At 37.7% G+C, this 14,894-nt stretch overlaps 1 protein-coding gene across 1 annotated transcript in view; it reads right to left on the bottom strand.

Moving 5' to 3' along the window:
* ADAMTS5 (ADAM metallopeptidase with thrombospondin type 1 motif 5) overlaps positions 1-14,894 on the bottom strand; it is an 85,969-nt gene that overhangs the window by 59,061 nt on the left and 12,014 nt on the right. The window contains exon 3 of the mRNA XM_001373545.4: positions 10,220-10,352. Within this exon, the coding sequence (XP_001373582.2) occupies positions 10,220-10,352 (133 nt within the window). The remainder of the gene's footprint in view (positions 1-10,219; positions 10,353-14,894) is intronic.

Here is a 14,894-nt window from a genome sequence, read left to right as displayed (position 1 = left end):
TGAGGAAAAATAGATACAGTTATAAACTGTTGGGGGAGTTATGAATCAATCCAATCAATGTGGAGAACAATTTGGAACTATGTCTACTGCATACCCTTTGACACTATAATACCCCTATTGGCCTGTACCCCAAAGAGATCAAAGGAAAAGGAAAAGGACTTATATGGACAAAAGTATTTATAACAGCTTTTTGTAGCGGGAAAGAATGTTTAATTAAGGAGATGTTTATTAATTTGGGAATGGTTGAAGGATTTGTGGCAAACGATTGCGGCGGAAAACCATTGTGCTGTAAGAAAAAATGAGGAGGGTGGCTTCAGAAAAAGTATGGCAAGACTTATATGAAGTGATATAAAATTAAGTGAGAAGAAATGGGAGATCATTGTGCACAGTAACAGCAACACTATAATGATAACCCACTGTGAAAGCCTTGGCTACTCTGATCAATACAATGACCCAAGACAATTTTAAAGGACTCAGAAAGAAATGGACTCAGTGAAAATTGAAATATAGCTTTCTCTACATTTTTGTTGCTTTTTTTCCAAAAAAGCTAATATAAATTTTGTATAATTTCACATGTATAATTGATATCATTTTGCTAGGTTTCTCACTGAATGTGGGAGTAGAGAATTTAAAATTTAAAAAGACTGTTAAATATTAAAAATAAAACATTATTTGTTATATGGGATACCTCTCTGGGAGGGGGAGAGAAAAAGATATTGAAGAAAATTATGGTGATATAAAAAGGACATAAAAACTTATAAAAACAAAGACTCAAAATTCCTGAAAGAATCAAAATTGTGCTATAAAGGGGAAGAGTGCATAAATAGGACTTAGCATATTACCAAGAAGTCTTGTAAAAGAGATCACACATTAAATGCAGGCTCTAAAAAAGAGGTAGGCTAATCATGTAGCCATTGCAAACAATAACAGATGGCCCGTGTACTGAACTAGTTGGTACTCACATAATGTTAAAAGACCTAACAGCCAACATCTTGTATGGTGCCCCATGGATGATTTATGAGAGGCAAGGAAGAGAGACTCATAGAATGGGTATGGATTGCATGTAAATGCTCTACTGGAAGGAGTTTTCACCATGATAATATCAGAGATCCAGTGATTTGTTATAGTGTATGAATGACAAAAATTTTTGTCTATAGTCAATTTAAAAAAATCTTCTTAATAGGCAAAGAAGTAGATATAAGAAATCCTATGAAGATCACATCACGTTTATTATGTAATGCTGACCACAATGTTGAGGTTTGATTTTGTTTGATCTTAATCATAAATGATGACTCAAATGTTAACTTTACAAGCTACTGTCAGAAAATTGAGAATTAATAGATTAGTTCTTTCATCAAGAAAATAATTTTTTGATATTAATTGTTCTGCTAAGGTGTTCAGAAAACAACATAAACTGATAAAAGGATGTAATTTACTTTAATTAAATAAATTAATGCACTGAATAGCAAAAATGTCAGTGTGATATTTAGGATCTAGCCTTTTTGAAATGTCCATTTTTCCTCTGAAAAATATCAAACAAATGCCTTTATAACTTTGTTACTTTCCCATCTGAGAAGGGGAAAGAATCATTTATGTTTTCAAATGAGCATCAAACCTTATTCAGAATTCACAAAATGTTATTTACTCTGCTATCTTACGGCACAGATAAAAGTACGATACTGCATACACTGGAAAATAACCAATTATTAGAAAGTAATTTTTGAGAAAACTATAGACATCCCAATGGTATATTTCATTTCAGTGAAATAATTTATGGCATTTATGACCAATTGATGTTTTAGACTACTTAGTCTATTTAAAATATTGTCCTTGAAACAAAATTCTAAGTTTGTGTTGATGAATCTAAATCAAACAATAGATAGGGTGTTGTTGGCAAACACTTCCTAAAAACCAGAAGTTCTGTTACTTGTTTATTTAAGGTGGTATAACTTATCTGAAGCACATTTTTTTCATTAAGGTGATGTCTCATTCCTCTCATCCTCACCCGACACACACACACACACACACACACACACACACACACACACACACACACACTTTCCACCTAGGCTTAAAGATGCAAAAAGGTTAGTCTTGCAGGAGTTCCCCAGTGAGTGAGTAGCTCACATGGGATTTAATTCCAGGTTTGTTCAAGACCATGAGGGTAGAGGACCTAAAAACTATGCTGAAGGTGGGCTGGTTCTGTGCCAAGACACTTCAGTAAGCTGGACTTCTGGGGATCCGAGGCTTGGAAAGATATTAAAGGATCATGGCTAACCAAATGGAAGCATGTGAACTCTATCTTATTTGCTTCGACGTAGCCCCTCAGACAATCGTTGTGGAATGTGGGCATACTATGTGCGTACCTTGCCTCACAAACAAAACCTCTCCACCTTCATGTTGCACTGCATGCTGGGAATTCTCCCAGCTGAGATCTCTTCAGGGTAGCATTGCCATGCACCCTGAGGGAGAAGGGTATCTCGTGTGTGATACCCCAGGAAGAGCAGAAGCTGTTCTGAGATAGGAACAGGACACTACTCTGGGTGACCGGCTCTAAATCAGATCCTAATAATCATATCCATTGCAGCGGCTGCTCAGCTCTCTAGGAAGGTGGTCCAGGCAAAGGTGAAAATCTTGCACAGAGAGGTGGGAAATTTTCAGGAACTTCTCTTTGAAGAGGAGAAGCCCCTTGCATGCGGTGTGATCTGGATGCCCACAAAGAAGGGAAGAGAAAAATGTTTCCAAATATATGCCAGCAAATATGGGGATATCGGAAGAGGAAGAAGGAGAAATCAAACGAGGATGGACTTATTGTGGCGAAGGGAAATAAGAAGTTCAATGAACTCTACCAGGAGCTGAAGGAGATGGAGACGATGCAGGAACATCAAATAATGGAAGAAAAGAGGGAGTGGGAGGGTGTTGACAGACATAATCACTGAGAGAGAGGAAAAGACCCAGAAGCTAGAAGTAGAAATGCTACAGGATATGGCAGACAGGTTAAGAAGGAGTTCTGTACAGCTGAATTTGAAACTGCTCATCCTGAGACCTGATCCTTCTTATGTCGTCATGGCGGCCAAATTTTTGAGACTTTCTCAGTGTCAGCTCTTTGGAACATAAACTGAGGGAGAACCGCAATGACTATGACTTGTCTGAGAAAAAGGGGGCAATTCGAGTTTCATCGAGCTCTCCACGGACTACATACACTGTTGTCATGCCTGCAAGTTTGGAAGTTGGGACCATCAAGCATAAAAGACTTCCTACTAACACTTTCAGTGTTCTCTAAAGGGATAAATTATCGGAGAAGTTTCTTTACCTCCACCAGAACAGCAGCTTGATGAAGTGGCCACGTATGCAGGCTGGGGGGGTTCTGAATGGTTTTGAATCTCTTTGTGTTGAATAAACTTATATTTGCCAAATTAAAAAAGAAAAAACTACGCTGAAGAAGGATAAATGAAAAGAACTGGGATGTTTTAGCCCGAAGAAGGAAAGTATACACAAAGGGCTATTACGTGGGGAGAAGCCCACATGGGTTGGTCCCTAGGGACACGACTAGGAGTAGCAAGTGGACACTGGAAAGAAACAGATCTAGGCACGATGCAAGTCTAGCAATCTAAAAGTGAAATGGGGTCTTTTGGGAGATAGAGGCTCCCCCCCCCATTCTAGAAAGGTCTTCAGGTAAAAGCTGCTCTGTACCAATCTGCGGAGGTGCTATAGAGGAGATTTCTGATGGATAACAATGGAGATCATGTCCAATACTGAAATGTTTGCTGTCTGTCATATGCAAAGAAAACTCATTTGTATCATTGTTAATTTTAGAAAAATTCTGATAGCAGAAGAGCATAGACTTAGATTCAGAAGAAGCTCACTTTAAGATGGGAAAACTGAAATCCAGAAGATGAAGGGACAAACCTCAAGTCACAAAGATACTAAGTGGCAAAGCTGGAATCACGTGCAAGTCTTTTGACTTTAAACCCCAAATTGCTTTGGACTATATACCAAGCTTCCTTCTATTTTAAAAAAATCCTCATCTTCTGTCTTGGAATCAAGACTAAGTGTTTATTTCAAGACAGAAGAGCAGTAAGGTCTAGGCAGTCGGGGTTAAGTGGCTTGCCCAGAGCCCCAAAGATAGGAAATGTCTGTGGCCAAATTTGGAATCAGGATCTCCCCTTTCCAGACCCAACTCTCTCTCCACACTGAGCCACCTGGCCTTCTAATTTTCCAATAATCTTTTGACAAGTAGGAGGAGATCTGAGGAATGATCGTCTTTATTTTGTAATTATCAGAGAAATAAAAGAGACTAATATCTGATACAGGCGCTTCTCCTGACTGCCTTGAGTCATATTTCCTCCCATTTCATAGACCCTCTACAAAGCTATGGAAGGTTTCCAATCCCAATTAAAATTTCCATTCAATTATATATTGCTTTTAAATATTGAGAAAATTAATTTTCATTTAGAATAAGTAACAAGTGATACTGACTATATTTATAAATAATGCTCTTAAGATCAAAGGGTTTCATTCTATATTTTTGCTTATGTATGAAATAGTGTATTCTTCCAAAATTGAAGGGATATTTTAAATGCATATTAATTAAAATGATGGGAAAAAAAGAAAAACACTCCTTTAAACACACACAAAAATTCAGATCTATTTTCTCTTAGCTTCAGATATTTGATTTTGTGAATTTGGCTTTCAGTTGAGATGCTTCATGGACTTCTGAAATTTATCAAAACATAGACTTGTTAAACAGAATCATATATGAGGTTATGTGAATCATAAGGTTCCCACCATTTGCATAAAGAAAATCTGGAAGTTGTTCAATATCAGTAAAACTGATTTTTTAAGTTCTCAAAGTTCAAAGAATCTTAAATTTCATATAGTCGATCTGGGACTAAAAGAGTCATCCTATACATATCCATCTAAACAAGACTAACAAAAAAGTTGTCAATCTAAATATGACTACCAAATTAAGAACATATTTCAAAATGCAAGCTATCATTATAACAGAAATATTACACATTTCATGTTTGAGTTTTCAAATGGTGGCTAAAATCATGGCATTATCTCTTGGTGTTCTTCAGACTGATTGCTTAAAGGAATTGGCTTAAATTCATCAAACAACAAGTAATGGACTTTATTTCCCTTTATTCAATTATGTTTTCAGGTCCAAATTTTCTTTTACCTACCCCCTGGGCCATTGAGAAATTAAGAAAAAGAAAAATCAGTCAAAACATATATAGTCACACAAGACAAATGTTCACACTGGCCATATCCTTCCCTCTCCCAAAATGTGAAGATATGGCCATCCATATGGGTGTTTTTGTGTGTGTGTGTGTGAGGGAGGGGATGCCCCGGGTATTTTAATGGAACCAATAAATATATACATATATTTTAAAATAGTAGCATGAACATAAGCACTTCTAGGCAAACTGTTCATTGGACTTCCTTTATAATGCCCGATGCTCACAGGATTCTGAGGAAGCATATGCTTCATCTGTCCACATTAGAATGGGAATAGAGTGTCCTTGTTTGCTCCCTTTTGTTTATATGCTACACATACTGCCCTTGTTTCTATGTCAAAGTTTCTGTGCAGCTCTAGTCTTTTCAATAGAAATGCTTAGAAATCCTACTTCGTTAAAAATCCGTTTGCTTGGGCTCAGTTTTGCTGGACAAGTTATTCTTGGCTACAAGCCTGTATCTTTCGCTTTCTGAAATGGAATATTCTAAACCCTCCAATCCTTTAAGAGTGGGAGCTGCTCAATCAGGTACGATCCTGGGTATGGCTTTCAGGTATGTGAATTCTTTCTTTCTGGAAAGCTGCCTGCCGCGTTTTTATTTGACCTGAGAGCTCTAGCTTTCGCCTATAATATTCCTGAGAGTTTTCATTTGGGAGTTTCTGTCTGAGAAGAGAGTCCTGGACAAAACGCTACACACCGATCGTTAGAGAACAAAAGAGACAGAGAAGTAGTAGGTAGACAAATAGGAAAAGAGACGTCCTAAAAACCCAGAGACAAGAGAATGTGAAAGAGAGAAGAGTGATCACCAGTGTTAGAGGTTTCAGAGAGCTGAGAATTGAGGAAAAAGAAAATGCCATCGGATAAGAGATCATTCGAAATTTTAGAGAAAGCATCTTCAACCGAACGATGAAGTCAGAAGCCGTACTATAAGGAGTTAAGATAGAGAAGAAAAAGTGGCAGCACCCATTGTAGACAACCTTTTGAGGGGTTTGGCTAGAGGACAGAAGAGATGGAGGACAGAGGGGATGGAAGTGTCAAGTGAGCACTGATTTTTCAGCATAGGACAGAGATGGGCATGTTTGGGGACAGGAAGCAACTGAAAATAAGTAAAAGATGGTGGAGGGGCAATCTGTTGGAAACCGAATGCAATGGTATCACTTGAACAAGTAAAGAGGTTAGTCTTGTGGAGGAGCAAGAACTACCTAGAAGTGAAGGCGTGCCTTGATGACCTCTTTGTTTTTTTTAATTTGATTATTCCAATCTCTTGTATATATCCGTCTCTCTCCTCTGACACTGCCACCAGCCTGCTGCAGCTCCTCATCACCTTATGCCCAGACTATTTCAGTAACTTGCTGACAAATTTCTCCCCATCAGAGTCTATTCTCCACTCACCTACCAAACTCATTTCCCTAAAATGAATGTATTATGTACCCTCTCCCTCCATTCCAAGGCTTAGGTAGGTAAAACAGTTAGTGAAAAAACGTAAACCCTGATCTTCTGCCTTGGAGTCGATGCTGTGTATTAGGACCTCCCGTCCAAGCCTAGCTCTCAAAGCTGCCCCAATATATATATATCTTTAATAATTAGATACTTTTAGTATCTTGTTCAGTTCTAGACACCAAATATGAGGAAGGACATTGATAAGCTGAATGGTGTCCAGACGAGGAAAAGCAGGACTGTGAGAAGCTCTTCTAAGTCTCCTTGGCTAGATCATCATCCAGTTCATGTCCAGTTGACGATATGTGCGCGCGCACGCACACACACACACACACACACACAGAGAGAGCTCTAGATAATAGGATTTTTACTGGTTGAAATGGTAATGACAAAAATCCAGGAATGGCAAGCTATCTAATGCTTCCTTTTTAAAAAAAAGTTATTTTTATTTTTTTATCCCTTTTATTTCTAAACCTATCTCTTCTCCCATCCTACTTCAGCAAGCCATTCAAAGAAATACATCCTTCAAGAAGGAATAGAGGAGAAGCTAGGTGCTTCTGTGGCTAGACAGCCAAGCCTGGAGTTGGGACATCCTGGGTTCAAATCTGGCCTCCCTCCGATATTTCCTAGCTGTGTGACCCTGGGCAAGTTACTTATTAACCACAATTGCCCAGCCCTTCTTACTCTTCAGCCTCTTCTAGGATGGGAAGGAAGTTGTTGTTGCTTTTTAAAGATGATTTCATGATCATAGAAATTAAAATATAATTGGATTTAAAGGAAGTGACAACTCTACGGTAGCCTTTATATCCCGCCTACTGTCAGATAAGAATCTTTAGAGCAAAAAAGGGTTTTAAGGAAGACTCGCAGACAGGGAATAAGCCCAAGTAGGTCAGACAGAAGGATGAAGAGAAGGTAAGATGGACTAAAACAATTGATTCTAAAGTAGGGAACACAAAAGAATCTTAACGAGGGAGAAAGGTGAGGAGAAATGAATGGGATGCCCACAATGTCCTTGACTGAGAGAAAAGGAAAGGAACAACGATGGCGGGAAAATTGGGGTCCTGGGATCTACCTGTCTGCTGCAGGCTCAAGATTGGATCAGGATATCTAATATCGTGGATTTTCTTATTCTGGGGCCCCTAGTATCGGACCCCTTCCTCCCCAGAAAAACTACACATACCATGACTCTCCTACTCGTTAGGGTCCATATCATGTTCCGTTCTAATGGACAGAATGCAATTAGGCACAAATTCAAAACAAATTAATTATCTAAGATAGAACGTCCTAGTAAATCCCAAGTATGATTCTTCCTGCTTCCCAACTGCCAATGCTGATGGGGGATCATCCTCAAGGGGAAGAAGGGTTCTCCTTTCCAGCCAATTCCTGCATATCCTATCTGTAATCCCTTTCAGCTTTTAAACTGTTTTGGCACTAAACCAACAAAGTGAGGCTGCTTTTCCCTGACAAGGCAAAAAATATATTTATTTTGACTATTTTAAGGCATCCCATTCCTCTTTTATTTTAGGTCTTCTGAGAGGCCCAGTAGCTAAAACACTGGATTTGGAGTCAGGAAGAAGCGAATTTGAATCCTGCTTTAGTCATATGACTCTAAGCAGGTCACTTAACCTTTCTGAGACTCAGTTTCATTTTCTGTAAAAAGCAGGTAATAAAAGTACTTGCTTTACAGAATGGTTGTATAAACTGAATGAGATCACTGTAAAAATGCTCTGCAAGTGTTAACAACATTATTTGGGTGTGTGTACACACACACACACACACACACACACACGCACAATCTATCTTTTTTAAACAAACAGATTTTCAGTGGAAACTCTTCTGGGCTCAGTTGATATTGGGGTTTGAGTGAGTGATTCTCTTTCTCTTCCTGTCATGCCTGGACCACTTTCACGAGCATCAGACAAATTGATTCTGCAGCTTCCCCAAGGAGCCCCAGAAGAGCCGGAGGAAGCTGCACACTCACTCCGAACCGCTGTAGTCTCGTGTCATTGTGCTTCCTAAACTACAAAATGAGTTGAACTTCTATTTTTTGGCAGGTGAGGGTTGCTAACTGTGTGCTCCCGTGGCATTTTCTGGGGCCAGATAAGAAAAAGAAAAGTGAAAAGTGCACAGCAGGCAGTCTAATCTTTGACAAACTTGAGCACACAAAGCATTGGGCAGTAGCTCTTTTCTTTTTTTAAACCTTCACTTTCCGTCTTAAAATCAATACTGCATGTTGGTTCCAAGGCAGAAGAGCAGTAATCAGGGCAATGGGGAGGTTAAATGACTTGCCCAGCTAGGAAGTGTCTGAGGCTACAATTGAACCCAGGACCTCCTGTCTCTGGGTCTGACTTTCAATCCACTGAGCCACCTCGTTGCCCTATAAATAATTAATTAAATTAATAATTAATTTAATAATTAATAATATATAATAATAATATAATATAATAATAAAATAATAATTTAATTAATAATTAATTAAAAAAATAAATAATTTCCAAGAAGAGCTGCAGCAGGACAGCCATATGGCAAAGAATGGGTTTATACCAGCACTTACACTATATGTCACAATATAAACAATCTGACTAGAAAAAGTCGTATCATTAAAAGGGGGAACCCCCAGATTCCGTATTCTGAAATGGTGAATAAGAGATGAATACACGGCCATCACTAGACAATTCATGGTCACTTCTGAGACTAGGATTTTATGATTGGCTTTTCATTGAAAAGTTATGACACAAACAATTAAAAAAGAATAAGAAAAAAGAGAAAAGCAGAGACAACTCAAGTCATTTTCCCATTACGACAGAGAAAAAAGGTGAAGGCATTTGGCTTGGCAGCCTTTGGTATTCACGTTACCAGCTATCCTAACTAGTAGCTTATGAAAACAATTAGACTGGAAATAGTGCTAATGAACAAGGACTTATTTTACTGACATGCCTCGTGCCTTTGGTAAACGTTTTTTGTCTTATACATTTTTTAAAGTGATTTCTATATAGTAGCAAATAATTAGGTGAATGATATTGTCCCAATTTAATTCTTTTATAAGAAAACAAAGCAGGACCATGTTTATTTCTCTAATATGTTTACTAGTCATAAACTGAAACAATTTATTTGTTGCCCTTTGGGGTCAATCGATGCTTATTAAGGGGTTCAATAAGAGTTCTGATTAAATCATGAACAAAACTTATTTTTAGGAATACATGATAGTAAATCTCCCAATTTCATTGGCGAGAGCTGCATTTTGATGTTGTGAAAGAGGTAGGACATACGACTTCTCCCTTGAACAACTCATTTAAAATAATACTTTCCAAAAAAGTCATCTGCTGTGGACCTTCCCCTGCCTTCTGATCCCTTATCAGAAAGATCACACACACACACACACACACACACACACACACACACACACACACACACACACAGGCGTGATCTACAAGTGTAAAACCGAACCAGGGAAAAGCTGGAATTAATTATAAAGCGTTTTGGGTTCCTAATGCAGCTGTTACAAGTGTTTGATTTGGCAAATGATCAGAAAAGGCAACGCATACCAATTTCATGAGCAACTGTAAAAGCTGCATGGAGGCCATCATCCTCAATCACTGCACAGCTGCGCTCAGGAGAGCATATGGTCCCAACATCTGCCATTCCCAGAGTATCACATGAATGATGCCCACATAAATCCTGTGGGGGAGGAAAAAAAAGAAATCATTAAAATAAATTTATATCCAGGAAAAGCCACTCTGTGTATTACTTGCTCTCCCCAACAGCAAGAATTTGGACAACTTTAAATGTCACCTGTTCTTCTATGGCAGCTCTCCAAGGACAATCTGGGGTTATTATGCCTTCGGAACTATTCTGGGCTGCTGAAGCACATGCGTTATAGGATGAGGTTCAGTTATATTTTAAGAGCTACCCTAAGTCTTACCCTTCCTTTTATAACAGTATTAGTAAAGCCACAACACATGCATTTTTAAAACATCTAAAATAGTTCGATTCCATTTTGGAGGGCCTCTAGATTCAACTCTGATTTCAGTTTTAGAATGTAAATAGTCCAGCAGATTAAAGGAAAATCCAAGCGTAGCTATTCTGATTGTGCAGATATTATTGTAATTCAATGAACGACCATTTCTTTTTTTTCCTTTTTTTTAATGTAGAATTGCTTAGACAGAAAAATAATATTATTTCAAATAAGGAAAGTGTTCATCAGTCCTCTGAAATAGCCATAACTTTATTGAAATATCTCCTAATGTGAAGGTTAGAATTCCTTTTTACACACACACACAAACACGTATGTATATTATATAGTGTAATTGGTATTCATATGAATTCTATATATTATAGGTATTATAGATAATATAGGTAATATGCATATGAATATATCTATACATATACACATAAATCAGCACTAGGTTATTCCTTGTTTTTGGAAGATTTAACAGAAGTAAAACTGTTACTTAAAAAGAAAATTTTCTAGATATTAAAATGAAATAGATATTCTCTTGGCAACATTGCTCTATTGAAAATGGTCTAAGCAGTTTCCCACATTACCTAGCTTTGTCTGCAGAATGATCATGGCTGTTACAAACAGTGGGGAAAGGCTCAGGATTTGGAATCATAAGCTCAGGTTTAAGCGTCAGTTCTGACATTTGCTAGATTTGAGACTATGGTCACCAGTTTCCTTTCTCTAAAGCAGAAGTCAAAGGAACACTTTCAATTTTCACCACACAGGATAATGACAAGTAAATGCAATTTTATTGCTATGATGATTATTATTTTTGTTCGTATTTTTTCTCCAAATACATGCAGGTACAATTTTTAACAATTGTTTTCTGACATTTTGGTATCCATGTTCTTCCTCTCCTTCCCTCCCCTCTTCCATCCCCAAGTTGGCAAGTAATACGCTATGTTCTACGTGTGCTATCATGCAGGACGTTTCCATATTCATCATATTGTAAAAGAAGATCCTTTGCCACTTAAAAAAGAAAAAACTCATGAAGGAAATAAAGTGGAAAATGGTATGCTTCAATTTGCTTTCAGATTCTTTTAGTTCTTTCGATGGTGATGGAGAGCCTTTTTCAGCATGAATCCCTTGGAGTTGTCTTGGATCTTTGCACTGTTGACAATAGTTAAATCGTTCATAGTTGATGATAGTACATTATTGCTGCTACTTTAAACAATGTTCTCCTTGTTCTGCTCACTTTACTTTGTATCATTTCATATGTCTTTCCAGGTTTTGTTGAGACCGTCCTGTTTGTTACTTCTTACGGTACAACAGTATTCCATTACAATCAAATACCATCACTTGTTCAGCCACGTGCCAATTGATAGACATCCCTTCAGTTTCCAGTTCTTTACCACCACCAAAAGAGCTGCTCTCAATACTTTTGTACAAGCGAGTCCTTTTATCCTAGTTTTGATCTCTTTGGGATACAGACCAGCAGAGGGATCGTTGGGTCAAGGAGCACGCACATTTTTATGGCCCTTTGGGTATCGTTCCAGTTTGCTCTGCAAAACAGCTAAATCAGTCCATCGTTTCACTAGCAGTGTATGAGTCGTCTAATTTTCCCACATCCACTCCACCAGTTACTCATCCTCTGTTTCTGTCATAAGCCAGTCTGATAGGTGAGGTGGCTTGTCAGAGTTGTTTTAATTTCTATTTCTCTAATTGATAGCATTTGGAGCATTTTTCATGACTAAAGATTGTGTTAATTTCCTCATCAGAGCTGTCTATTCATAACTGTCAGTAATTTATCAATTGGGGGATGCTGTATAGTCTTACAAATTTGATTCCGTTCTCTCTATGTTTCAAAAATGAGATCCTTGTCAGAGACATTTTCCCAGCTTTTGATTTCCCTTCTAATCTTGGTTACATTGATTTTGTTTGCGCAAAAACTTTATTTAATGTAGTCAAAGTTAGCTGTTTCACATCTCATCATGTTCTCTGTGTCTTGTTCAATATGAGTGACCATTTTAAAATGGGGGGTGTTTGCAAATTAATAAAATGTTCTTTCATTTGGTCAAATATCAGTTTTAAACATCTTGGCTCCAAGGAAAGAAACAAGAAAAGCTCCTGAAATGTGAACCTTTTAAAAATGTTTTGATTTATTTTTACATTCAGCCCTCTCCTCCCCTCCCCTCCCCACGCCACAGAAGGTGTCATCATCTGGCAAAATACATAATTTATGTCTTTCATGTTTCCACTTCTCATATCATCATCTGGAGGTGAACTTTCCACAACTTATTCTTCAAATATTTCACTCTTCATTATCTCATGTGGTTCTTTCTAAGGTTTTTTTAGATTAATCAGATCATAGTTTCTTACAGTGCACAAAATTAAAATCTTGGAAGAAATGTACAGGCGATGTAGTCCAACATCCTGATTTTACAAATGGGGGAAGTGAAGTCCAGAATACAACTATGGAACTTCCTTAGTTAACAAGCTCCAGGGATTCTCTATCAGCTCTATGGTAAAACATGAACTTCTCCAGTTGGCATTTACAGTCCTTCATAGTCTGGCTCCAGCTACCTTTCTAGACCTATGACACATCCCTGACCTTCACGAACACGGCATTAGCATAGACAGGAACCCTCTTCACACTCTCCGTGCCCTACCACCACTTCCACCTGTTGGAATCCCAAGCTCCCTTCAAAGTTTAATTCAATAAAATATGAATCTTAAGAGAAAAGACATATTAGCCATCAGCAGTCACACAAGTAGACTGTCATTTGTAAATAACTATATATGGTTCTAAATAACGATCAGACATTAATCTAATGATTCTAAAATAATTTATGTCGTGAAATTTATGTAGTTTACTGCATAATTTTGCTGCCAGATTTTTATTTTTGTGAGTTATTAATGAGATATAAAAGAATAATCTTTTAATAGTTCTACCATCTTAAAGAATAGTTCATAGTTCTACCAGTGGTAGGGGAAGGATATTCACTTTGGAATTTGAGAACCTTGGTTCTGCCACTTCTTTGCCCTTGAATAAGCCACTTAATCCTTTTTTTCCCCCCCAATATCTTTATCATTTCTCCACCTTTGGCTAAGGTCAAATACAATTTCTTCATCTTGTGAAAATGGAGATTGAATTAGGTGAACTTTAAGATTTCTTTTGGTATTATAACCTTGGATATTGAATTACATAATAGTATTTTAAGTGGTCTTTAGCATATTCAGAAATTTTCCTTGTTATTCAATTGTTTCCATCATGTTCAATTCTTCATAAACCCATTTGGGTTTTCTTAGCAAAGATACTAAAATGGTTTGTCATTTCCATCACATTTCATTTTACAGATAAGAAAACTGAGACAAATGGGGTTAAGTGACTTGTCCATGTCATATAACTAGTAGTGCCTGAGGCCAAATTCCGAACTCAAATCTTTCTGACTCTGGGCCCCAAGTTCTATCCTTTGTCACCTAGCTGCCCATTCAGGAATTATATTTATATATTAAAGGTAACACTGTTTAAATGTCACCCTATGCCTTCTATTTTTTCCTGTTTATTTAGTGCATCTTCTTTGAGTTCAAAGTTTGAACCATAAGCATTTAAGGTTCAAAGAAGTAGTATTATCTGCTAAGGACATGTGATCGATAAGCCTCACTCAACTCGTGGTCAAGAATGCTATGACTCTCTTGAACGTACCTGGTCTAGTGAAATGAGCAAATTCAGAGGCAGCCTTTTATTCTTAACTGATATCAATATGAAAAATATTGTCAATAAAAGAAACAAAGAACAGACTCCCGTTTAACAATACAAGACCTGGGAAATTCTAACACAAACGCAAACATGATTACCACTCATGGAGAGCACTTAACACCAAGCCGGACACAGAGTAAACAGTCATTAAATGTCGATTCCCCTCTCCTTCCCCTAGAAAGAAGTCCCATCCTCTGACCTTGCTGGTACTGGTCACTCTTTCAGACTTGAAGGCTTCGATATATAAACATACTCTTTGTGCCAACAGCCATTCATACCCAGATACACAACTCATGAAAGTTGGGCTATATTGTCCTTTAAAGATAGAATGTGGTTGACTACATATGGGAAAGCTCAGGATGCTGCTATAATTTCCCTGTTGTCTGAGTACAAAATAGCCAGTTGAATTCTCTGATGCTTGGATGGTGAATAATGGTGGACAGCTCAGGTGGTTTAGCCACATCAACTCGGGGTAACTGGGTAATTTGGTTGAATAGTATTCTCCTATAGCTAAGTAAAT

The sequence above is a fragment of the Monodelphis domestica genome, chromosome 4, assembly GCF_027887165.1.
Source record: "Monodelphis domestica isolate mMonDom1 chromosome 4, mMonDom1.pri, whole genome shotgun sequence".
NCBI classification, from domain to species: domain Eukaryota; kingdom Metazoa; phylum Chordata; class Mammalia; order Didelphimorphia; family Didelphidae; genus Monodelphis; species Monodelphis domestica.
The sequence above is the reverse complement of the archived record's forward strand: the minus strand, read 5'-3'. Positions and strand labels throughout refer to the sequence as shown.